The sequence below is a fragment of the Micromys minutus genome (assembly GCF_963924665.1).
Source record: "Micromys minutus genome assembly, chromosome: 12".
Lineage (NCBI taxonomy): Eukaryota > Metazoa > Chordata > Mammalia > Rodentia > Muridae > Micromys > Micromys minutus.
Window position 1 is genome coordinate 16,580,093 of NC_137981.1, and position 26,224 is coordinate 16,606,316.

The 26,224-nt window shown below is 45.6% G+C and overlaps 1 protein-coding gene and 1 pseudogene across 2 annotated transcripts in view; both read right to left on the minus strand.

Moving 5' to 3' along the window:
* The window catches only part of LOC308428432 (large ribosomal subunit protein mL39-like), a 231,237-nt pseudogene that overhangs the window by 27,402 nt on the left and 177,611 nt on the right, over nucleotides 1-26,224 (minus strand). The window lies entirely within an intron of this gene.
* Nucleotides 19,166-25,570, minus strand: PNP (purine nucleoside phosphorylase). Its single transcript, XM_080926416.1, has 6 exons — nucleotides 25,499-25,570; nucleotides 22,410-22,579; nucleotides 20,693-20,796; nucleotides 20,359-20,534; nucleotides 20,063-20,253; nucleotides 19,166-19,759 (listed from the first exon to the last, which is right to left on the minus strand). Exons 1-6 carry the CDS (start codon nucleotides 25,507-25,509, stop codon nucleotides 19,542-19,544), a joined length of 870 nt encoding a protein of 289 aa, XP_080782542.1. The 5' UTR covers nucleotides 25,510-25,570; the 3' UTR covers nucleotides 19,166-19,541.

The following is a 26,224-nucleotide window of genomic DNA, read 5'->3' on the forward strand; positions in this document are numbered from 1 at the left end:
AAGTATATAAAGGTCTGAGGGTGTGAAAACTTAAAAAGTCCTAAAAGCATAAGAAGGTGGTTTTGTTTTTGTTTTTTTTTTTTAAGGCACGTAAATAGAAGTTCTGAAGACATAAGAAAGTGATTTAAGGCAATGAAAATATTTAACATTCCTTCCCCCTTCTATGCTGTTGTTAAGATTTCAAAGGTTCAAGTCCTACCCTTTCTTGCACTCCTGGGTATGTTGCCACTGACTATTTCCCTAACCATCTGTTATCAGTTTTCCTCCCAGTTTGTCCAGGATCTCCAGTGGCTGGCTCAGCCATCCTTATCCTCCAGGGCCAGACTCACTGACTGCCATGTGTTAAATACAGCGAGGGTAGATTTACGAATAGTGAAGTGTCTCTGCCTCTTCCTCAGGGAGGAATCTAACAGTAATGTATAAAAGAAGATAAGATTTATCCAGTGGTAGTGGTGCGTGCCTTTAATCTCAGCATTCAGGAGGCAGGGGCTGGAGGATCTCTGTGGGTTCTTGGTCAGCCTGATTTACAGAGTTCCAGCACTGCCAGAGCTACATAGAGAAACCCTGTCTCAACTTCCCTCCCAGCCCCGAAAACAAACTGGTTATTGTGGTGCACACCTGTAGTGTCTCAGTGCTCAGGAAGCAGAGGCAGGCTGTTTTCTGCCAGCCTTGCCTACTTAATGAGTTCCAGGCCAGTAGGGATTATGTAGTGAGAAAACAATGACAACCAACCAACCAAACAAACAAACAAAAACACAACAACCCACCAAACAAAAATCCCACAACCTCCACTCAGCTCAAGATATACATACTCCTAAATTTTCAAGTCATACCCTGACCCCACCCCCGCACAAAGAATCATCACAGTAGGAGTCATTTCAGGCTGGAGCAAGCGATGCCCTTTTCATTGGACCACCAGGTGTTCTGATCAGGCAAGAATGATCGCTGAGACATCTGATAATCTGAAAAACTAGCCCTCACCTTGAAAAGCCAATGAGCTTCCAGGTAAGGACTCCGTCAACAAGCCCCTCGCTCCTATTAGCTGGGTAATTACAAAGCCTAGGATAAGAGCAATACATCAATAATAATATAGTGTTGCAGTAAATATTAAAAAACAAAAATTGGTTTATCTCACTCCTCTGGCCCGACCCTGATACGGAGCCTGGAGTGCACCTCTGGCACCCAGTCCGAGCCACCCACTGCCCAACTTGTCCATACAACTCCCTTCCATGGCGGTTTTCCACCGCCTGTTCTCCACCTCTGACCCAGGGTGTTTCTGTACCCCCAAAATCCCACAAATACAACTCTACAGCCCGACTGCTTTTTACCCAGGCTTATATGTTCAACTGTCAATCCACAAACTCTCTACACAACAAGATTACATCAAATAGACAAAGATACAAACTCCCCTTCTATATGAGATATTAGACCTGTAAAATCCTTAATGTTCATAGCTTTTTAATCAATCCCACCTGGGTCCAGCTGGTCCTTGGGAAGCTCTGTGTTGCCACGACCTTCACCCTCTGTCCTATGACCTCCTCAGACCCCTCAGCCCTCTTCATCTCCCTCACCCTGCCCAGTCACTGGCTTTCCTTTATTTTACTTATTAAAATGGGAAGGTTCAGTTGGAGTCATGTGACTAGGCAGCCTTTCTTGGGACAGTGGAATTAACATTAAAATACAAACAGCTTCAGGACAATCTACAATATAGACCAATGAAAATCACCTTTTCAGAGCTTTGGTGTGAGCAATGGTCAAGTTGACGTGACTGGCAGATACTGAAACAAGAGTTAGAGCAGCAGAGAAGGGAGCCAGGGAGCTCAGGGCAATGTCTGGAAAAGAAGAGATGAACTCTGAAGGAGGAAAGAATATCAGATGTCCCTGTCTGTCTGTCCTCCTCCCTAGGTTCTTAGGTCATAGACATGCTTCTCGGTCCCTTTCTAGTGCTCCAGGACTGCACAGAAAACTGCTTTGCCATGGCTACCTAGATCAACTACTGAGGTCCCGCCTTCAAAAGATTTTTTAAAGAGCTAGAGAAGACAAGGGGAAGAATTTAAGTGTAAGACAGATTAGTAAAACGGGGAAATCTTACAGAGTGGACGAAACAGTGATGATGTTATTTAAGAGCCTCATTCTTGCTGGGGCATGCCAAAGTATTCAGACATGAACTGACGGACATCTACAGAGACGGATTTCCAAATGGCCTGAGGCGAGGTTGTCCGTGAGTAGCCACTGGTTAACTAGTGATGCGTTAGGTAGAAGACATGGTAGTGCTTACCACACAATTTTCTCAAAGCTTAAAGATTTCTGGGTAAAAAGTCAATGACACATACATCCAAATACACAGCATCCACCATAAGCCCACCTATGCTAAGAATGTGCATTTGGCTAAGAGAATGGGCTTTTTCTGTTTTTATGTTTCAAATGGTTCTGAATTCATATACGTTGCCTTTGTATCCATATAATATTTTTATATAAAACGTAAGTGACAGCAAAGACCTATTCTTCTGTCTCTCTGGTCTTTCTCAGTACACCCCTGCCTCTGGGCCCCAATGAAATAGGCCATTTACAAACCACATTTCTCAATGGAAATCACTAGCTCCTTGAACTTCCCTCAGATACTTCCTTCATGAACTCCCATCCACGCAAAACAGCCTCTTAAACTGTTCTACCAGAACAAACGGCTTCTGTCACCCCTGAGTGCACCTCTTGGTAAAAGGATTCCACCCACAAACCTCTCTTGCTCCTGTGAGGTTCCTGCCCCCTTCTATCATCTGAGTCACTCACTCCCTCTATCTCCTGAGGTCAGCCTTACTGAAACGCTGGATCGAAGTTGAGCATTTCTCAGTAAACTACACAGTTGCTCTTGCAGGTTTCTCTAGAACCTGCCACGGTCCTTATTACTACAGATCCAGTTCTTAGATCTCACCCTGAAGTAGGTTGAAAGAAATGGAAGTCTACGAATGTGTGGTTATTGTAACAAGTCACTTGACATCCTTCTGTGTGTATCAACCCAACCCAGTGTTTTGGATGACATGATTTGAAAAGTATTTTATACATCACAGGTTAAAAGTTTCTCTGTAAAGCCTAATTAGGAATTCTCTATCATTCCTGACTTAACACTTCAGAATGTCATTCAGTAACTTTTTTTTTCTTAATTATCATTAAAAAAATGTTTGTAGACATAGGAGTTTTACATACTCAGGTCAAAAGAGACCATCAGATACCCTGGGACTGGAGGCTGTGAGCTACCATGTGGATGCTGGGAACTGAGACCAGGTCCTATGGAAGAGCAGCCAGCACTTCTTCAGCCCCTTCAGGTTCTTTTTTGTAGAGTGCATCTACTCTTTGGTAGATTCTTCTTCCTCTCTTAATGCACCTCCCTCTCCAAAGTTCGAAGAATACAAACATGAGCCAGGTGGCATTTATAAACCAGCCTACCTCCATCTTAGGATTAAAAGCCATCTTACAGTAAAGATGAACTTGGTTCATTCCTGATTGTTATTAAACCTGTTTCCCAAGGACTGGGTTATGCCTCACCTGTAGCCTTAACTACAAGTGGTTCTGTGTTGCTTGTTCCAGGAAGGCACAACCATGTCTTTGTTTCAAAAGGTTGTTATAACCACAGTGTGATGCTCTTCCTGTAACCCCGCCCATTAGCCTGTTAAATCCCCCATTTGGAAACCTCCTACCACTGAGCTATAAAATCTTTATCTTGTCCATGTCCAGTGCTAACTTCCTAAACCTCAGCTTAGGGAGACGCAACCCATATATATGAATTAATTGTTTTAATTAATTTGGCCATGATGATTTAGGTGGGTGATTTTTGTTCTTGAATCTTTGGGGTTAACGTCCCTTGCTTTTAATCCCAACACTCAGGAGGGTGGAGACTAATGGATCTCTGTGAGTTCCAGGCCATCCAGGGTTACATAATGGGACCGGGAGATAATACCTTGGGGTGGGGGTGAAAGCAGTGAGGGGGTTGTTGAACTTTAAACCGTCTATAGTGCTCCCTTCCTGATAGGGCATTCAGGGAGATCAGACGGAAGTGGAGGGCTGGGGTGTGGTGCTTAGAGAGCAAGGGCAGGACTGCCAAGTGCCAATGAGCAGTTGAGGGGTTGGGTGAGACTGGAGGCCACCAGCCAGGCAGCACCTGAGTTTGATTACATGAGCTGGAAGAAAGGAGTCTGGGTCTCGTTGCATGCCTTGGTGAGGTTTGGCTTGGTCCTAACTCCAGAAAGTTCCAGCTTTTCATTTTCACTGGTTTTTGTTGTGTTATGATGTGTTTTTACCAAATATGCTTCTCCCCAGCCATCTGGATTTCTTTGCTCAGTCTATAAAGCTGCATGCTGCCATGTGGCTAACCTCCAAACCAGCTAAACTCAAATGGCCTTTTCTCTTTTCTTCTCACTTTTCCTCTGGGTAACTACTGAGATTTATAGCTTTTATAGCTTGGGATGTTTTTCTTTTAAACTCTAAAAAAAGTGTGCCCCATTTGAACAAACTTTGTCTCCGGTTGACTCTCAAACTTGGTCTGACTTTTAATTATTTCATTACTAGAGAAAAGAAAACTGTTCCTGAAACTCCACAAAGTAAATGCTGGCAGAGGCTCTTACATCTCAGGATGTGGGCCCTGGGCAACCTTTCCCTCCTCTAAGTTCCTGCTGCTCACTGGCTTCTCCTGGGCTCTAGACATAGAGGAAAGGAGGAAGGAAGAAGGGCAAACCCCAAAAAGAACAGCACATAGTTACTGTGCAACTATTTTAAATGATCATGTCCTGGGTACACAGATTTAAGTCACCTCAAATTCCATGTTCCAATGTGGAAACGGTCTCATGAAGTTTTATAGTTTCACAGAGCAAAAAAAGCCTTAAATCAAAGCAAGTTTAAAACACATTGGTGGGACAGCAGAGACAGGCACAGAGAGATGGGGGAAGCTTTTCTGTATCCAATGTCATTCTTAGCTTTTGGGTTGGTCTAAGGTAGCGGTCTTCTTAATAGATTCTAAAATGTTTATCTGCTAGTTGCAGCATGCTACTAGTTCAGGCACAGAGCTGGGCAAAGAAATGCTGTTCAGGAGGATGGAGCGTTGGGTAGAACTTAGACCAAGATAAGGTAACAGCCGCCTGGACCAGCAACGTTCAGTCTCTCTCCAGTTCTGAAGTTCTGTCGATCAGTCTGTAGGCACGCCTTCTTTTCCTGAGTTTTTCGTACAGTCCTGGGCATGTGTTGGAGAGGAGAGCTGAAGGCTAGAGCCCGCCAGAGCTCCCACTCTCAGTGGAGAGCTGAGTTCAGAGGGCACAAAGAGGAAGATGAAGAAGGCAGGGTTTTTTTTTTTTTTCCTTTCTTTTTTATTGGATAATTTTTTATTTACATTTCAAATGTTACCCCCTTTCCGGTTTCCCCTCCAGAATCCCCCTATCCCATCCCCCCCTGCCTCTATGAGGGTGCTTCCCCACCCACCCACTCCCTCCCACCTCCCCACTCTGGTATTCCCCTACACTGGATCATCGAGCCTTCACAGGACCAAGGGCCTCTTCTCTCGTTGATGCCTTATTATTCCATCCTCTGCTACATATGCAGCTGGAGCCATGGGTCCCTCTTTGGTTGTGGTTTAGTCCCTGGGAGCTCTGGGGGGTCTGATTGGTTTGTATAGCTGTTCTTATGGGGTTAAAAAGCCCTTTACCTCCTTCAGTTCTTTCTCTAACTCCTCCATTGAGGACCCCATGCTCAGTCCAATTGTTGGCTGCAAACATCCTTCTCTGTACTTTTCAGGCTCTCGCAGGGCGTCTCAGGTGTCAGCACACACTTCCTGGCTTCTGCAATATTGTCTGGGTTTGGTGACTGTGTATGGGATGGGTCCCCAGGTGGGGCAGTCTCTGGGTGGCCTGTTGATTCCTGTCCAGCATGGTGGTTCACGCCTTTAGCTCCAGCCTTCAGGAGGCAGAGAGAGAGATGATCTCTGTGAGTTTGAGGCCATCTTGGTATATGTAGTTAGACCTGGTCTGAGAAAAAAAAAAACAACAACAACAAAAAAAAAAAAAAAAAAAGGAAAGAAAAATGTTGGTTCGTGTAAAATGGGGAGAATTGGAATCTCTGAGAATGACAGGGACTTTCTCATCAACAGCATGAAAGGGACCCAGTGGCTTCTCCTTGCCTTACCAGCTCCAAGAGTGAAATTCGCTGTTGTCTGAGGCAAGTTTAGAAAGGAATTTTATCGTAAGATTTTATAGACAGGAGCTTAAGAGAAGTAAAGATGGCATGCCTATCCAAGAGAAGAGGGTTCAGCTGATGGGGCCATTTTATCAGAGTGACGGCAGAAACGGGGTGAGGTATAGAGGTAGCTCACCAGGACAGCGGGCTCACCAACAAGGCGTCCAGGTGCATCTCCGTTTCAGTCAGATCCTCACATATAGTTTCCGGGCTGGGGAGGTGGGGGATGGGGTAGGATTCGGCAAGGGTTGTGCCCATTTCTGCTGTGTGAATAGGAAAGTGAAGGGTAACAAGAAAGCAGAGGAGGAACTAGGGCACTCTCTTCTGGAATGCTTCGCCTCCAGCTCAGTCGTAACCGAGTACGTGTCTGATCTCTGACCAAGTATAATCAGACTAGCTCGATTTCAGACTTCCTTCCCAAAAACTGTCTGGCCAGTTTGTAACATCACCTTGGGCTCGTTTGTATAGCACAGGCTTCCCGCGCATGCTCTGTTGCACACAGTTCTACTTAACTTTATGCATTTGCATAAAGAGTAAGGCAGGAAGAGTAAGGCATGCGCTTCTCAAAGAAGTTGCAGTCTGCTAAAAGATGCTTTAAACACAGGTTCTAAACATGGATGTTGAGAGAAAGCAAGGTGCTTGGGGAAACAAGACACACTCAAGAATGGGCGTGGGCGTCTCAAGGGAGAGTGGCTGTGAATGTTTTAGCAGTGACTATAGGTACCATTTTGGTGGCTTTCAAATGACATGTGAAAAGGCTGCTAAGACTTCTTTTTCTCCTTTCTTACTTTGTGTGCATGTGTGCACATATGTAATTTTATTTCATGTGTATGGGTGTTTTGTACGTCTGTGCAACAAGCACTTGCCTGGTTCCTGCAGAAGCCAGGAAAAGGCACGGGCTGGATCCCCTAGAACTGACTGTTGTGAACCACCATGTAGGAGCTGGGACTCAAAGCCTTTTTCTGTAGAGGTGCAGCCAATACTTAGGTTGTTTGTTTGGCTGTTTGTTGTTTGATTTTGGTTTGTTGTTGTTGTTGTTTATTTTGAGGCAGAGTTTCTCTGTGTATCCCTGGCTGTCCTGGAACTTGCTCTGTAAACCAGGCTGGTCTCGAACTCAGAGCTGCACCTGCCTCAGGAGGCAGAGGCAGGTGTCTTCTAGCCTTTACTTTTTGTTTGTTTGCTTGCTTGCTCTTTTTGTTTTGTTTTGTTTTTTTGGGGGGGGGGTTGTGAATGGCTCCAGAGGTGTCACTAAGGGAGTAATAATCTGAGAAAGCAAAGTCAGAAACCACTGGAGATGTACAAAGAATTGAGAAGTGACTTATATGAAGAATAGTGTTTGTGGTGATATTCTTAGAATAAGTGGCTTTAAACCTGGAAAAAGAGCAAGGCCTTAATAAATGTTCATTGTGTTGCAACTCTTTTTTAAATTTGTTACTGTTGTTGTTGTTGTGTGTACATTTTATGATAGCAGGTGTGTCATGGCACACATGTGGAGATCAGAGGGAAACTTTCTCCACTTGTTTCTCTCCTTCTACCATGGGGTGCAGAGATTAAATTCGTTTTTTGTCTTAGTTAAGGTTGCCATTGCTTACAGCTTCAAAGGGTTAATCCAGGACTGCTATGATGGAGAGCACAGCTTCAGGCAGGCACAGCTTCAGGTAGGCACAGCTGCAGGTAGGGACAGCTGCATGTAGGAACAGCTGCACGTAGGCACAGCTGCAGGTAAGCACACCTGCAGGTAGGCACAGCTGCAGTTAGGCACAGCTGCAGGTAGGGACAGCTGCATGTAGGGACAGCTGCAGGTAGGCACAGCTGCAGGTAGGCACAACTACAGGTAGGCACAGCTACAGGTAGGCACAGCTGCAGTTAGGCACAGCTACAGGTAGGCACAGCTGCAGTTAGGCACAGCTGCATATAGGCACAGCTGCAGGTAGGGACAGCTGCAGGTAGGCACAGATGCATATAGGCACAGCTGCAGGTAGGCACAGCTGCAGTTAGGCACAGCTGCATATAGGCACAGCTGCAGGTAGGCACAGCTGCATATAGGCACAGCTGCAGGTAGGGACAGCTGCAGGTAGGCACAGATGCATATAGGCACAGCTGCATATAGGCACAGCTGCAGGTAGGGACAGCTGCAGGTAGGCACAGCTGCAGGTAGCCAAGCACAGCCCTGGGGTAGTAGCTGAGCACTTGTATCTGATCTGCAAGGTGAAGACAGAAAGTGATCCTGGAGTTGGCAAGGACTTGTAAAACCTTAACACCCACCCTCAGTGACATACTTCCTCCAGCAGGCCACACCCCCTAATCCTTCCTAAATACTCCAACAACTGGGAACCACACATTCAAGTAAATGAACCTTAGAAATAGAAAAATCTTAGAAAGACAGAAAGAAAACAAACTATACAGGCACATTTTTACTTTATAAGCCGCTCATCTCTCACTTCTTTATTTGGCCCCAGGGTGAAATATAGCCCCCATGATAACATAATAGGCATGGAAATATTTTCCTAAAGCACTATTAAAGCACATTATATTACCATGGCCTGGGCAATCTTCTAGAGTTCTTTTCTATTGGGTTCGCCTCATCTTTTAACCAGTGGACTTGGCTTAGCTCAGCACATCAACCAATGGTACTTGCCCAAGAAACTGAAAAGATGAAGCTAAGAGTAGACCTTGGGCTGAGCTTTATTTTTATTTTATATCTATGGGTTTTCACACCACATTCCAAAAGTGCCCACAGAGGCCAGAACAGATTCAAGGTATAGTTAAAGATGGTTATAAAACATTGACTCTGTTCTGGGATTTGAACCTAGGTCCCCTGGAAAAGCAGCCAATAACTCTTAGCCACTGTGTCATGTCTACTGTGAAAGACAAGGATAAATCCTGACCCCCCCCCCAACAAGTAAAATAGAAGACCCCTAGCAGGGTAGAGTCAAGCCAAAAATGTGGGATAGCCGGTTCAGTGACTCTGTTTCAGAAACTGACTGGCCATAAACCATAAAAGTTAAAATAACACCTTATAAACAATCTTGAGAAACCAGGTGTTTCCTTTGCGATTCTTCACTGGTATTTTTGGCATTTTCCAATGATGTACTCCCCCACCCTTGGGTTGTGGTTTTTTTCCTTTAAAAAACCCTTCTCCCAGCCACTCAGGGACTCCTGCTTGGGATATGAGTCTTGACCCCAGTGCACTGGTTCATCAATAAACCTCTTGTAATTGCAGCAAGGACGGTCTCTCGTGAGTTCTTGGGGGGTCGTGTTATCCCGTGACTTGAGTGAAGGTCTCTCCGCTCTGGGGGTCTTTCACCTGCACCTTGTGCTAAATATTTGAGAACTACCAACCTGCTCTTTAAAATGGCCAAACCATTTTTTGGGGGAAGTCCATAGCTTCATTATTGTTTCTTTGTTCTATTTATGTTTTTACTTATTTTATTTTATGTGTGTGTGCATAATCGGTTGTACAGATGTGCCTGAGCCTGCAGATGTCAAATTAGGGCACTTAATCCTCTGGAGCTAGAGTTACAGGTGGTGCTTTGAGCCATCACATGGATTCTGGGAACCAGTCCTGGGTCCTCTGCAAGAGCATTGATTGTACTTAATTATAGAGCCATCTCTTCAGCTCCCTTTACTTGTTCTTTATGTGTATTATCATCCTAAATGAACTTTTACATTTGCATTAATGTGTGGTCTGACTCCCTTAATCTAAATGTGAACTCCATGACAGAAACAGCACTGTCATGTTGCTGACCTCTAGGCTTCTGAGGCTGCACCATTTTAGTAAGTGAATAAGTGTGCTCTATACATCAATTACTTTAACGACACATATTTAAGTAAGTGAATAAGTGCGCTCTGCTGTACATCAATTACTTTAACGACACATTGTTATGATAAAACACCAGGGCCAAAGGTGACTTCTGGAAGGAAAATTTTATTTTGGCTCAGAGTTAGAGGAGGAGATCATAATGGTGAGGCAGACATGGCACCTGAAGGTGACCAGAGTAGGAAGGTGAGAGATCCCCCCAGCCACACATAGAAGGCAGAGAAAAAGAGTAAACAGGAAGTAGGGGGGCAACAAACACTCAACTTCCTCTCCCAGTGACTCTAGATTCAACCCCTTAGCATACTAAGTTAAATAAATAAGTTAACTAACTAACTAACTAACTAACTAACTAACTAACTAATGGGATGGGTCAGCAAGATGGTTCAATGGGTTAGAATACTTGCTACCAAGTGTGACAACCTGGCTTCAATACCCAAGCTTTAGATAAAGAAAGGAAAGAACCCTCCACATGTGCACTGTATGCCCTCATACAAGTAAATAAATAAATGTATTTTTTTAAAGCCAAAGTTCAGAAGCAATAGAAAAGTGCATAAGATAAATGCAGAATAGGATTTTAAATTAATATTATGGTTCTACAGAACCAACCATCCACACATCAGTAGAGTAGTGTGCTGCTGCTGGTGCTAGGGGTTAGGTACAAACAGATTTGTTTTCTCTGCCAGTTAAAAAAGTAAAAGGCAGGAAAGAAATGTGTCTTAGGGTTACTGTTACTGTGATAAAATACCATGGCCAAAGCAAGTTAGGGGGAAAGGGTCTCTTTGGCTTACACTTCTATGTTATAGTCCATTACTGAAGGAAGTCAGGGCAGGAACCGGAGACAGGAACTGATACAGAGGTTATGAAAGGAGCTGCTAATATTGACTTGCTCCCTATGGCTTGTTCAGCTTGCTTTCTTATAGAGCCCAGGACTACCAGCCCAGGGATGGCCCCACCCACAATGGGCTGGGCCCTTCCCCATCAATCACTGACTTAGAAAATGTTCTACAGGCTTGCCCAAAGCCCAATCTTATGAAGGCATTTCCTCAATCGATTTTTTTTTCTCCTCTTTCATGACTTTCACTTGTGTCAAGTTGACATAAACTAGTCAGCACAAAACATTACTAGAAATCTTGGTGTATCTTAGCAGAATAATCATATGGTACTCAGGGAAATAGGGTGGGGCTCTTAGCTTCATGTATAAAAGAATTTAAGAATGGATACTGACAGAAGCTCGGGCACAGAGTCAACCAGAAGCTTGAGGATTTGTTAAGAGTTTGAAAGAAAAACCGCAGGGCAGGTGTGCTGTGAAATCTCACAGCTGCCTAGAAGGGAAGAGAAGAATGGAAAGGAACCAAAGCCTTAAATAAGTAGCCACCTGGCAGCCAAACAGCACGTGTGGGGGCGGGGAAAGGGGAGGCTTTAGAAAAAGAGTAATCTCAGATCATGTGTATGGCATTTTGAAAGCATGCTTAGACACTGGCCACTGTCCAAAGGAAAAGGACAGGGCCTGGTGAGATGGCTCAGTGGCTATGAGTACTTGTTGCTCTTAAAGACTTCTATCTCCAGCACCCACATAGTGGGTCACAACCAGGTCTAACTCCAGTTTTGCGGGATCTAACTCCCTCTTCTGGTCTCCATGAGTACCTGGCATGCATGTGATGTACAGAGATACATATAGGCAAAAAGCACACATGCGTTGAAAGGGTTTGGTGGCAAAGAGGTATCTTGGCAGTCAGGGGTAGAGGGTAGGGAGTGTTAAACCAAGGAATAGCACAAAATCACACCATGAAACAAACCTCACACAAGAGATTTATTAGGGGGAGGGGGAGGAGGGGCCACAAAGTGGCTGCTCTGAGTGAGGACAGAGGTGGCAGCAGACCAGGTGTGATGGTGGCTCCATGGGGGTGGGTAGGGATGGAGCAAGCACATAGGGAAAATATGTCAAAGATAGAAGTGTCACATTGGTTGTTAGTGATGCCAGGGCTGTTGTCACTGAGTCACTGAAGGTGGGTGAGGGCGGGGAAGCTCTTGGTTATGTAATGAGGGTGGTTTTCAGTTAATCAACACACATAGAATAAAAATACATAAATATTTGGAGAGGGAAAAGAGGGAGGAAGGAGAGAGGGTGGGGGAGGAGGAGGGTAAGAAAAAGGAGAGGAAGGGAAAGGAAGGGGAAAGAAGAGGAAAGGGAAAGGGAATGGAAGGGAAGGGGAAGGGAAAGCAAGGGAAGGAAATAGCTACACCTTGGGGAACTTCTTGGTGGTTCCTCGGCAAGATTATTTTGAAACAAAGACCCGGTTGCTGTCTCCTGAAAGAGTCAGTACATAGCCATTTGAGTCAAGGTTACAGGTGGGGCCTTGTTGTGTGTAATTATTAAAAATTAACCACACTAATGCTGGCTAAGCTCCAGTAACTGGTCTTCCCTCCCGCATTGGGAGCTGCAAGCCTCTTCCTTGTTTACCCCGAGGTTCCCCTGCCTCAGAACTGCCTGTACCTTCCCAGCCATCTGCTCCCTGTAGCTAACTGTCACAAATCCCCATAACCCAGTAAAAGCAAAAGTCCAGAGGCTTGTGATTTATCACTCAGATTTGTAACAGTAACTTCTCAACCCACACAATGCCCACACAAAGAAATCGAAACTCAATTGATACGGATACAAGCTGCCCACCTAGACTGGACAAATTGCTCTACGTTACTCTATTCTCTTCTATGATATCCATAGCTGCCTGTGGCTGTTTCAAGTCACATGGATCCAGCTCGGCTTCCTCTCCCATAGGTTCCATCTTGTCACTGGGTCTCCGTCCTTCTCCTCTCCCTCTGTTCCCACTCTCAGCCCGCCTTCCTTTTTCACTGCCCAATCACAGGCTCTAGCCTTATCTTTCACCTGCCCTCGCCAGCATATAAACAACAATCCACAGGGCCTAGCTCAATCCTTGAGCAGCTTAATCAGAAACAGAGATGAACTTAGTTTGTCATCTTTTCTTTAAGATGGCTTTCAAGCCTAAGATGAAGGCAGGGTAGCTCATCCGGGCGAATGTACTTCAAGTCTGAAGGTGCCCACTAGTGGTTCCAGTCCATTACTGAGGGAAGAAGGGCAACCAAAAATGGCCCCTGTAGAGGTCGGTTTTGTGTCGACTTGACACAACCTAGAGTCATCAGAGAGGAAGGAGCCTCCATAAAATCCAGCTGTAAGTCATTTTTTTTTTCAGTTACTGATCATTGGGGGAGGGTCCAGCTCACAGTGGGCTGTGGTCCTCCCTTCTCCCCAGGGGTTGTTGGCTACTGGCCCACACGGACGAAGGAAGCCAAGCTGAAGAACAGGGTTCAGCCAGCCTGTGAGTACTATGGAAATGACTGACTTCCAGAATCAGCTTTAGAGAGGCAGCCCAACTTTATCTGGGGTGAGTCAAGGGATATATAGTTTTAGGGAAGCAGGTAGGGATTTTCCAGGGTAGTTATGTACCATGGTCTGAATCTCGGGGTACTGGGAATGCCTCATTTGCATGGAGAGGCAGTCTAGGAATTCTAGGTGCTTGCTGAGCAGGTTCTTTATTAGGAGAAAGGAAGTTGAACCTCACCATGGACTGTGTGCCATTCCTCAAGTAGAAGATGGTGGGGGGGTCAGGCTCCCCAGATCGGGCAGAGAAGAGGAAGCTCTGCTAAGAAAGGGAGCCCTCCATCTTGCACCGAACTCAAGAGAGTTGTCCAGATAGGAAAGATTGCAGCCTTCAGCAGCAGGGCCCGGAAGCAGTGCTGTCCCTGGGCTGGTGGTTCTGGGTTCTATAAGAAAGCAGGCTGAGCAAGCCAGGAATGACAAGCCAGTAAGTAAGCACTCCTGCATGGCCCCTGCATCAGCTCCCGCCTCTAGGTCCTACCCTGTTTGAATTCCTGTCCTGACTTCCTTTGGTGATGTGGAAGTCAAAGCTGAATCACCCCTTCCTCCTCAACTTGCTGTTGGTCATGGTGTCGTGTCATAGCACTTGGAAACTCTAAGACAGCCACATACCTAAATTTTCAGACACACTCTTACTTGACTTTGCATCTCAGGGGCTTCATAGGCTCTCTAACATTTCATTATGTTCAGAGTGAAATTATTTAAGACACCTATACTAGAAATAACAACTGAAACCAGGCATGATGGCATCTGCCTGTGATCTAAGCAATCAGGACTCATAAAAGCAAAAGCAAGACACAAAATGCTGCCCCTCCCACAACACACAGCTAAAGAAAAGAGCCAGAGAACAGGGCCGGGAAAGGAAGAAGTCGGCAAGTGAAATACAGCAGGTAAGAACCCGGGAGACTCACATTGAAGCCAGACAATACAGGTTCCGTGGGTAAAGTTGCTGCTGCCAGGCCTGGAAATCTGAGTTTGCTTCCTGGGAGCCACAGGGTGGAAGTCAAACATCGGATCCCCCAAGCTGTCCTCTGATATTGTACATGTTTGTACGTATCTGAACATACACAAGATAGATAGGTAGGTAGGTAGGTAGGTAGGTAGGTGGATGGATGGATGGGTGGATGATGTAATTTAAAATCAATGAGCAAAAATAACAATATCTCTCTTCCCTGGTTGGAATTGAATGATGTTCTGCTTTGTTGGACTGAGTGACAGTGACAGTGGCAGTGACTGTGTGTTGTTTGATCCAGTGAGGAGATGAGGATTCTGAGCAACCCTTGGTGAGTAAGGAACATTTGGAGGAAGCAGAGTGGGGCCGGCTACAGTGCCCCAGCCACAGCAGGAGCTCGGAACAGTGAAAGGAGGGAAGGGGAAACCAAAGCCCAAAGCCAAGGTGCCCCTCACACAACACACAACTAGAGAAAAAAGCCAGCAAATGGGGCTGGGAAAGGAAGCTGTTGGCCATTGAAATGCAGCAGGCAAGAACCCAGCCAGCAGACAAAGGGAATGGGAGTGGAGGCCAAATGGAGAAGAGGTTCTTTCATCTGAGAGAATAAAGGCAAATGAGTGTGGGAAAGTATTCAGTCTAATTTAGGACAAGCCTAAAAATGAGCTAGAAAGATTATAGAAAAGGAAACTTTCATTTTTATTAAAATACAAATTAATAATGGCGAAAAAAGGCATACAGCCAGTGTTAGCTCAAAAGATGTTCCTTGGAAATAAAATATTATTACAAGAAGCATACTCAATTTACCAGAAAAAAGGCGGCACAGATCTCAGGCAAATCAAAGTCAGGCAGAACTTATGGCACAGAGTCAAGAGCTCTCTGTGCCAGGGAAAGGGTGGCACTGGCTTTTTTTACCCTCTAGCTGTGCTGACTTTGCTCTTTTGTCTCCATAGATAATAAACCTATGTGTTGGGAAACAGCTTAAAAGAAGAGGAGGAGGAGGAAGAGGAGGTAGAAGAAGAAGAAAGAAGGAAAGAAAGGGAAGGAAAACCCTAATATCATAACCCTCTGTTGTTGCAGAACTATAGTTCCAAGCGTACAGTGGATGAGAGATAGTTTATACTGGAGCCAAATATGAGTGACTATAACCCAGGAAGACAGATTTAGGTTATTCCAATATGGAAGAGTTTTGTAAAATTTCTATAGTAATTGAACAAAGAGTCATAAATCAGGACACATTTCATGGGCAAATGAAGACACTTGCCACCAGCCTGATAACCTGTTTGACCCCTGTGACTCGTATGGGAAAAGAGAACTCCCACAAGCTATGGTCTGACCTCATGCATGATGGCAGGTTCATACTCAAGTGCACACACAGCAGATAGATAGACAGACAGACAGACAGACAGATAGATTGATTGATTGATAGACAGGTGATAGATACATCAAAGAAGCAGACTACAGCAAAGTGAAGAAACCTTTCTGTACGTCTTAGATGTTATGTGAGGACGGTCTTGGTTTGGGGTTGGTAGAAGACGCTGGTCTCCTAAGCTAAGACATTCCAAAGAGAAGTCAGGCTCTGTCTATACCTTCCAGATGATTTATCCAGGGGCACGTGCTGCCAGCCAGTGACAGAGGACTCTGGGCTTGTGACATTCCACACTCTACACAATCATTAAAACTCTAAACCAGTGGTTCTCAACCTCTGAGGTGGCAGCCCTTTGGGGGTTTCATGATCCTCTCACAAGGTCAGATGTCAGGTGTCCTGCACATTAGATATTTACATTACAGTTCATAGGAGTAGCAAAATTACAGTTATGTAATTTGCAAGTAGCAACAAAAATAACGTTATGGTTGGGGGTCACCACAACATGAGGAGCTGTGTTAAGTGGTCCCTAGGTATCCTATAAATCACTATGTAGACCAACCAGGCTGGCCTTGAACTCAGATTGTCCCGTCTCTGCCTCCCATGTGCTGGAATTAGAAGTGTATACTACCTTGCCCAGCTAGTGCTTAGCTTTTTGTCGATATGATTGTATTACCCACTGTAAGGTTGTAAAATTACATTTTATTTAGTGTGTTTGCAACAATCTGTTCTTTCCTTCTACCTCTTAGGTTTTTTTGACTCAAACTCTGGTCCTTGGGCTTGGCAGCAGGTGCCGTTACCCACTGAGTCACCTCATTGACCTTGCCTTTGTTTTGTTCTTTGAAATATGGTCTCAGGGCTGGAGAGATGGCTCAGTGGTTAAGAACACTGACTGTTCTTCCAGAGGTCCTGAGTTCAAATCCCAGCAACAACATGGTTTCTCACAACCATCTGTAATGAGATCTGATGCCCTCTTCTGGTGTGTCTGAAGACAGCCACAGTGTACTTATATAAATAAATAAATCTTAAAAACAAAAAAAAAAAAAGAAAGAAAGAAATACGGTCTCACTGAACCTGTGATGGTCCTCCAGCTTCATTTTCTCATGTGCAGACATTACAAACATTTGGAATTCCTCCTGTGCAGTTTCCGTTTCTTCCCTTGGGCTTGGCAGCTCTCACCTTTCCTCGCTGAGCCATCTCGATGCCCACCCCTCCTACACTGAAAATGTTAAAACTAAGAAGAAAACTACCGACTTGATCCAATTGTTTATTTACTCTTTTGTTTCCGATGCTGAGCTCAAACTTACTATGTGATACAGATTGGACTCAAAATTCTTGACCCTCCTGCCTCAGCCTCCAAAGTACTGAAATTCCAGGTGAGCACAGCTACATTCAGCTAGACGCTGAAGATTTTTGTCGGCTTTGGTGTTTGGTTCTTCAGTACAATCGAGGGCCTTGAATGTGCTAAGCAAATGTTTTACTACTGTACCTAAACCCATTGACATTATTTGTATGTGTGTTTGTGCATGTATGTATGAACATGTTCATGTGTGTACATGTGTATGTGAATGTGTGTACATGTGTGGACATGTTCACATGTATACAGGCATGTGTATGTAAATGTATATGGACATGTTTATGTGTGTACAGGTGTGCGTGTGTATGTATGTGAATGTGTGTGGACATGTTCACATGTGTACAGGCATGTGTATGTGAATGTATATGGACATGTTTATGTGTGTACAGGTGTGCGTGTGTATGTATGAATGTGTGGACATGTTCACATGTGTACAGGCGTGTGTATGTGAATGTATATGGACATGTTTATGTGTGTACAGGTGTGCGTGTGTATGTATGAATGTGTGGACATGTTCACATGTGTACAGGCGTGTGTATGTGAATGTATATGGACATGTTCATGTGTGTACAGGTGTGTGTGTGTATGTATGTGAATGTGTGTGGACATGTTCACATGTGTACAGGTGTGCGGATGTGTGTATGGAGGCTAGAGGACTACCTTGCCTATCATTCCTCAGGTAATGTCCACCTTCATCTGAGAAGTCTTCTTCTAGACTTTAACCCAGCAAGTTAGCCTTCCTGGACCCACTGAACCCCAGGATCCACTGAAGCCCAGGGATCCTCCTGTCTTGGCCTCCCGAGCAATGGACCTATGGACGGAAACTACTGCCATGCCTGGCTTTTTATTGTGTTCTGGGGACCAAATCCAGGTCCCTCATGCTTGCAAGGTGGAAGCACTTTACTAACTCATCTATTCCCAGCTCCTTAAACATTCAAATCCTTAAAATGCTGAAAAACAGAAACAGGTTAAATGTTAGCAATTTGGGCAAAAGTTAAGGAGAAGTGAAGCCTGAACACCAGAGTGGTGGGCGTAAGACCGTGTTAGCTGAGTGCTCCTCTTTCCTCTCACCCATACTTTTTCCCCCTGCACTTTGGGTCCCTTTAAGAAGTTGGAAGCATCCGTAACCACAGAATCACCCTGGAGACAGACCAAATAGCAAAGCTTATTTCCATAACAGACCACATGGGCAAATCTTGCTGATGCACATATGCCGTAAGTGGATGACACACGCTTGTTGAACACATTTTTGCTTGACTAGCTGCAGTTTTGTTCAAGTGTTTATCCCTCATCTTAGCACAGGATGATGGTGTTTTATTATTAGATGAGGCTGGGAGGCAGATATTGTACCATAGAAGTCACTGATTCCCATGTTGTCTCTTAGGGTGCATTTCACTTCTAAATTGATTGAACTCTTAGTTTATGACTAACTTTTTAGTCAACTGGACTTCGCTCGGTGTTTGCTAGAATCCTGAAGCAGGCTCTAAAGCCAGTAGAGGAACGGACTTGCTAGCAGCGCAAGAGGAAGCAGATGAAAAGCAGTTTTCTTCCATGTTCTTCCTCATACACACTCTATTTTCTATTGTGCCCTCTATTTTATTCCAGCTGTAGTCAAGTTGACAACCGAGAACAGCCATCCCTTGGCATCTAAACAGAAACAAGAGTGTGAACCAACTTTACAGGCTTGACTGGAGTTGGAATGAATGTGGCCAGCAGTGTGACAAATGGTAGCATTCGCTGTCAGTATGGATCAGGAAAGAACGTGACTGAGAATTCAGAGCAGAGGAAGAACAGGATGTAAGAAGACAAAGAGATCCGTGAGATGCAGATACTCAATGGAAACGTTGGAAATAAAGCCTAGGGACAAGTCTGAAAGAAGTGGTCACATCCCCTCTACACACGGACATCACCATTCTTTCATCCCTCGATGCTCACCCACCAACTCATCTCTATTCCTATCTCCTTTGGGGACATGTGGTCCCCAAAGCTTTAAGTCTTTCTTGGCCGATGCCCCAGCGTCATACCAAATCACACAGAAAAAGAAAGTATATGATCTCTTTATTCTCAAAACATTATAATACTAAATAAAATCCAAGAGGTATTGGGTTGGTCTTTGGTCTCTAGGGCTTTAGCGGAAGCAGACTGAGCCCAGAACATGTCTATCATCTCTGATATCCAGAAGGTACTGTTTGAAGGCATATATCCCAAGTGTGTTGGGAAACGGGCTCCGGCTCTTCCTAGGAATGAAAGTTAATTTGAGAAGGCAACTAAGCAAGAGGACCAGGCATCAGGACAGTAGAAGAATATTGGGAAGGTGAAGGGTAGGCTTCCTCCTCTTTCCTTTCTGCTAGAATCTAAGAACAGGGACTAGTGACCCCAGCAAGGGACCAAAGTAGGCAGTTACTTGGATCACACCAGAGGAGCATCGGAGCACTCCAGCGGTCACTTGGCACTCTCGGGGAGTGGAATGCTCTCCATAAGAATGGAGACAAACTGTTCCAACTTCTGTGCAGCTGCTTTCCCGGCCTCCAGAACTTCAGTGTGATTGGCCTTCTCCAAATTATCATAATCCATGACAACCTTGTTGGTAATGAGTGAGAAGCCAAAGACACGGAGCCCACAGTGCCTCGCAACAATCACTTCCGGGACTGTGCTCATGCCTGTGGGGGAGAGAAAATGACTTGTGGCTCTCCTCACCCTCACTCTCATAAGTTCACTGAATTTCAGAAAGCATCCAAATGCAACTAAGTTAGTGTTGTGCATACGCTGCCTCCCATCTCTTCAGGTGGCCTTACTAGCTTCTTACACATTTTGCCAACACAATCTGTTTCTGTGCTTTGTGACAATTAAGAGTCCACCTTCCGGCCACAGGTAGAGAAGGTGGCTGTACTGACGTTCTCTCACCCCTTTGCTATTTTACCAGGTCCTTTCCTCAAACCACCAGACAAACCCCCCCTTCTCACCAACAGCATCTGCTCCCAGCATCCTTAGCAGACAACTCTCTGCCACAGTCTCAAAGTTGGGACCTGCCAACATCACGTAGGTGCCTTCTTGTAGTTCTCGTTGCTCCCCCATTTGTCTCCAGGCACTGAACGCCTTCTGCCTCATATTCCGGTCATAAGCATCAGACATGGCAGGAAAACGAACTCCAAACCTAGAACATATAGGATCATCTCATAAACGGTACCAAGTGAAGTTTCCCAACTCCTGGACAAGGCCAGACTCTCTGCAGCCATAGCAAGGGGTCAAAGATGTGCACCTTTCATCGTTGGGGCCTCGGAGAGGGTTCTGACCACAGAAACCAGGCAGGTTGATGTGGTCACGGATCAGCATGATATCTCCAACCTCAAAATTGGGGTTGAGTCCTCCAGCAGCATTGGTGACCACCAAAGTGTCCACACCCAGAAGATGGAAAACTCTCACTGGGAATGTCACCTTAGATGCAAAAGATCAGAAAAGATTTTTCAGACCAAGTCAAAGATGAGCATAATATGAACAAGAGATCAAAAACTTGACCAGCCCAAACAGACAATAAAGTAGGACAGTTCTCCCATCCTCCTCCTGGTCCAACCAAGCTTGTGCCCCTGATTTACCTTTGACAGCGAGTACCCTTCATACATGTGGAACCGGCCCTGCATCATTACACAGGATCTGCCATTCAGGAATCCAAACACCAGCCGACCCGCATGACCTTGCACTGCATGCAGAAAAGGGAAAAAACAAAGTGATTATGCCAGGCGTGGTGCATGCTTTTTCTTTCAGTAGTCAGGAGGCAGAAACATCAGGTTTGCCAGTTCAAGGCCAGCCTAGACTATATAGCAAGTTCCAGGCCAGCCAGGGGACACGTGGTGAGACTGCTTCAAAAAGAAAAGTGCTCATACTTCCCTTACTAGAAGCCACTCACTGTGTTTAACATATGATGGCATCATTACAGACCACAGCATTATGCTGATCACCAGAATCATACAAATGTACCTTGAGGTTAGAGTCATGGGATAAGAACATTGATTGAACATATAAACTTTTCCAAACAGAGAAACTCATACTGCAAGGGAGGAAAGGTACAAACCAAAGCTGTTAATAGTGGATCCAGTAATTACAGGTCTCTTCTAAGATTTCCTAAGTTGTATGTGCACAATAATTAATTCTTCTAACTAAGCTGTGTGCCTCCCTAGTATATGCTAACATCCTAAAGAAGAACAGGAAAGTTGGACCCAACTCTTTCTGTTTGACCCGTGTAACAGTCCCGTGGGAAGCAACAACCGTGTGTTGGTATGTGGGTCATGGGACCACACAAATTAACCATCACTACCATCCCCATTATGTGACAGTGTCCTGTAATGGATGCCCAAGCTACACTCCATTAAGGAATGGCTCTGTCAGAGGGATTAGAATCAAGAATCATATAAAAAAACAAAACCAATAGGACAAAATGGACATAGCTGGAAAAGCCGAAATGTAAAAAGTAATTCGATAAACTTCCAGGTAACCTGCTCACCGTTTAGTGCAGGGCTCTGTTCGCCAGGGGAAGGAATGGCAGATGGATCACAACTCTCTGCCTTCTCCTTTCTCCAGTGTTACCTTTCCTCCCTCACGCCCACACCTCCCTGCTCTGGTCTTCCACTCTTACCCCAAAGGCCTTTGAAATATTTATGAAAAGTTTCAACAATCTAAGGAAAGGTGGATAAGAAGGAAGATAGGTAAGAAGACAATAGTAAGAGAAAAGTAAGTTATTTAAAATAAAGAGAAATGAGAAAAGGCTGCTCTGTCCTTTCTGAATCTGAGCTTTTGTGCTTGTAGTCACAGTGCTATGCTGCCAGAGCGCGCACTCTGTGGTGTGAAGTGGGCGTCAGTTCTTCCCTTTCAGTTCGTGGATCTCGGAAACTGAACATGTCTGCTCAGCACCTTTCCCCACCCCTCCCACCCTAACACACACACTGTAGGGATTTCTTTCTAAAGTCATTCTGATTCTGTCTCTTTCCCTCTTACCTCTGTCTGTTAGGACAAGAGTAGAAACATCTCCTTGATTGTATTCCACATAAGCCCAGTGTGGTGTTTGAGTAAGAATGGCCCCCATAGGTGCATATATTTGAAAGTATTAGAAAAATTAGGTGTGGCCTTTGATGGAGAAGAGAGGTGGGCTTTGAGGTTTCAGAAGCCCATGCCAGGCCCTATGTTTGTTTCTGCCTTTGGATCAGGACGTAGCTCTTAGCACTGCTCTAGTGTCCTGCACAGTGATGAGTTGCCTTAGTCATGGTGTCTCTCCACAGCAATAGAACAGTGACCAACGCCCCACAGTCCAGGCAGTACCTGTGCTTTTGGGAAAGTTGGGTATTTCACTGTATTCAAAGATCTGAGACTGAGTTAATTTAGCAGTCAGTCCTCCTAAGCCGGAACCACAGATCACTGCCACCTGAGGTCGATGTGTAGTGTGAGACCGAAGCCACTCAGCGGTGCTCTGATAATCTTCATATGTGAACCTAGGGATTAAAGAGCAAGTACATAGACTATCAGCACAGAAAACCCAACAGGTATTCTAAGATGAAAGTCCAGCCAGTTTATTCAGCCACTCACCCATCTCTCTACTAAATCAGCCTTACTAAAAGCCTGACATGAAACACCCTTCATTCCAGAGCATGACAAAAGTTAATGATGATGCCGTTTCCATTGATGGCCCTACCTCAAGCTGCACCCCCAGCACTAGGAAAGTCCTTGTGACAGAAACAACCAGATTTAGGATGAAATCAATGCGAGGACTCTGGATGAACTGAGGCCTTCATACAGGCAAGTCTCCTGCCCTTTGTTTGTGCTTTATTTGTGTGAGACAGGGTCTTCCTATGCTGCCTACTAATCGCCACCCCACCACCCCCATACTCCATAGGTGGGGTAGATGTAAGGATAGAGCCAACCCAAAGCTCTGAATCTGAGCTGAGTTTACAGCTCTCCCATTCACACCATGTCACCTGGGCCAGCTCTCTCTCCAGCATGGCCAGGGTTGAGGCTAGCTCTCCTGAGTGTTGCAGCCAATGAGGGACGGAGCCAACTCTGCACTGCACAGCCCTCAGACATTAACATGTCCCCAGGTGGCTGCCCTGGACCATGGGTATCCACTGGGACTTTGGTGGTAACACACTCCACTGTTGCAGGGCCACCGACCCAGACATGGTTCTCAGTGGTGGCACAGGCCAGGGCCTCACCATGACCTCAGGTAGCACCACAGGCTACTCACACCAGGCTCCTCCTCACTACCCTGGAGTCTCCAGTTCCGCCTCTCCTCACTGTACACACATCTTTCTGTTTCTTCCTCCCCATCTCTCCGACACTCACTTGCTCATCTATTCATGCCCCGGGATGCTGGGTTTCTGCGGTTACCGTGGGCTTGCTCTGCTCACCCAGCCCACATTTAATTAATTTTTAATTTAAAAATTTAATTACACCTAATTTAGTCAGTGTGTGTGTGTGTCTGTGTGTGTGTGTGTGTGTGTGTGTGTGTTGTGTTCAAAGCAGGCAGAGACACGTGTGGTGGACAGAGGATAGCGTGTGAGTGGCTTATCTCCTTCTACCACAAGGGTCTTTACCTGTGCAGTCATTTTTTAAATTATGTTCTTTTTTTTTTGAGTTTTGGAGTTTGCTACTCTCAGTCTCATGTAACTTAGGGCAGACTCAAACTCAGTATATAGCCAGGCTGACTGAGTCCCGAGTCCTCCTGTCTCTACCTTGGAGTAAGTACTGAAATGACGGTGTAAACGACGATTCACAGCTAGAAACTAAATGACTGCAAAACAACACAAAACCAGGCTTATTTCACAACATTGGTTATAAAATGCCAAGCCAGTACTGGCTGCAGACACAAGTTAAAAATAGAAGTTTGTGGGCCTATCCCTTCAGATGAAAAACTTGTTAAAGGAAGGGTGTCACACCCTTTTAATCCCAGCACTCAGGAGGCAAAGGCAGGCGGATCTCTGAGTTCAAGAGCAGCCTGGTCTACAAAGTGAGTTTCAGGAAGAGCCAGGACTGTCTCAAAACACGGAACAACCAAACTTGCTAGAATGCTCTATTGTGCAACAGTTAATCTTTCCACCTCCTGCTGCTCCCTCTCTACCTTTCTTCATCTCTGCTTCTCCCTACACTAAGGTATTTTGTCCTTCAGAGAGCAAAGAACAATGTACAATGTACATAACTCATAACCAAGAACTAGTATCAATTGGGAGCCGGGTGTGGTGAGGCGGTCCTATAATCCCAGCACTGGGAGGTCCAGGGTTCCAAAACAGCATGAGGAGAATCTGTCTAATACACCTGGACCTTCTCACAAGTCCTAAGTCCAGTCCCATCACATCCAACGGCAAAGATCAAAGACTGCTCTCAGGAGTGAGTGAACGGAGATGTGCATGCATTGAACACAACTTAACAAGCCTCCACAAGAATTTTTTTTTTCTTCCAGTCAGAGAGCCTTAAGTCTCAGCTCCATGACAGACCCAGACATTAGGATAACTTGAGCTTAGCCTGGAGGTATAGCAAGACCTTGTCACACACTGCCACTGGAGTATGTTATAGGAAACAAAACAGCACTACAACACAACAGGTTATCCTCAGTGAAACAGCTAGGTAGGGCAGGGACGGATAGAGCCACAGGGTGATAAACAGAAGCAATTAAGTAGGCAACAGCATCCTAAAGAGCCGGAAGTATGAGGTTTGGCCAGCCGGCCACGTCCAGCCATAGTTCACAGTCCCGGAAGACACATCGGCCCTGAGATCATCCTAAAGCTACTACTGGTGAGCCCTACCGCTCTGCCGGTGAGTCAATCTAGGAATTCCCGACGCAAAACGAAGGGAGACTTTTTTTTTTTTTTTTTTAAGTGAGCAGGAAGGAGCGAGTAAGTGTCTTCTGAGTAGGTTTCCCAAATTACAGATTTTCCAGTCTTATAGAGACTCCATTCCTAATTTGTTAGTGCGACCTCCAGTTTGGAGGAAAAAGAGGGGCTGTCGTAGAAAGTGAGCAATTTTCCTTCTAAAGGAACTGCGGGATAGCACAACAGAATTGTCTCCTGGGTTGCCAGGACTCCTAGAATGGAAACTTGTGTTATGAAGTAGTCTGGGCTTGTGCCTCCTTTTCTATACATTCACATACACCACAGAGGCACAACATTCCTGTGCCAACACAGCGCTAACCTGTTCCTTCCTGCTCCGGGGCGCCCCTACCGCTGGTTCCCGCGCCTGATTGCCGCGCCAGCCGCCCCACCATTCCGGAGCCCCGAATCGGCCACTGGGCTCTGTGCCAGGCCTCTCTGCATCCCCAGCAGACTGGCTCCTACTCTGGGCCCGTGCCACTAAGTTCCCAGTTTTCAGCGACAGCCCTTCCCTCCCGGCAGAAAGCCCGAGTCCCCGGGCCCGGCACTTACTCGTTCTCCATGGTGTCACCGACGGCTGCGCCGAAATCCTGCCCTTTCCGCTCTACGGCGACACCGCCAGAGTCCGGTCTAGACTGTTAATGCACTGTTTGCTGGGCCGGCCTTTATATCCCCAGCCCCAGGCGTCAGCCAATGGCAGCAGCCTTGTCTCCATGGTGACACACCCTCATCCAGAGGTGTGGCAGGAAATCTCTCCAGAGTTCCTTTCAAAGAGACCCTCTCCTTGTCTAGGCAACCAGTTTCTGGTCCCTGCACACATTCATGATTCTCCCCGCTAGAAAAAGAGGCCCGTGTGGGAAGAAAACTAGAGCAGGATAGAGAGCCCCGGAACCGCCCATCTGCAACTCCCTTCTCCGCTACGTTATTGTGGAAGAATATGAAAAGCGAAAAAAATTCAAACCACAGATTGTGCAATCTAGAAATAAAACGAAAGTGTCTCAGTTGATTTCGGAAATAGGGAAGCAGTGCCCGGCAGGTAACAGCGCTGACTTGGAGCCTGCAGGGGAAACAAAACACTTCGAGGCCCAGATGGAAGTGAGTTCTAGGAGGCTTGGATCCTAAATAGGCATGGACAGCACGGCAAGTGATTGAACGCACAGTACTGAGTCCAAGCAATTCTGCTAACTTTGAAAACTTGTCGAGAAGGAAATTCACATAACAGAAGCACACATTGCTCCCCCCCCCATCCCCACCCCCACTGTAATAAGTACAACACTG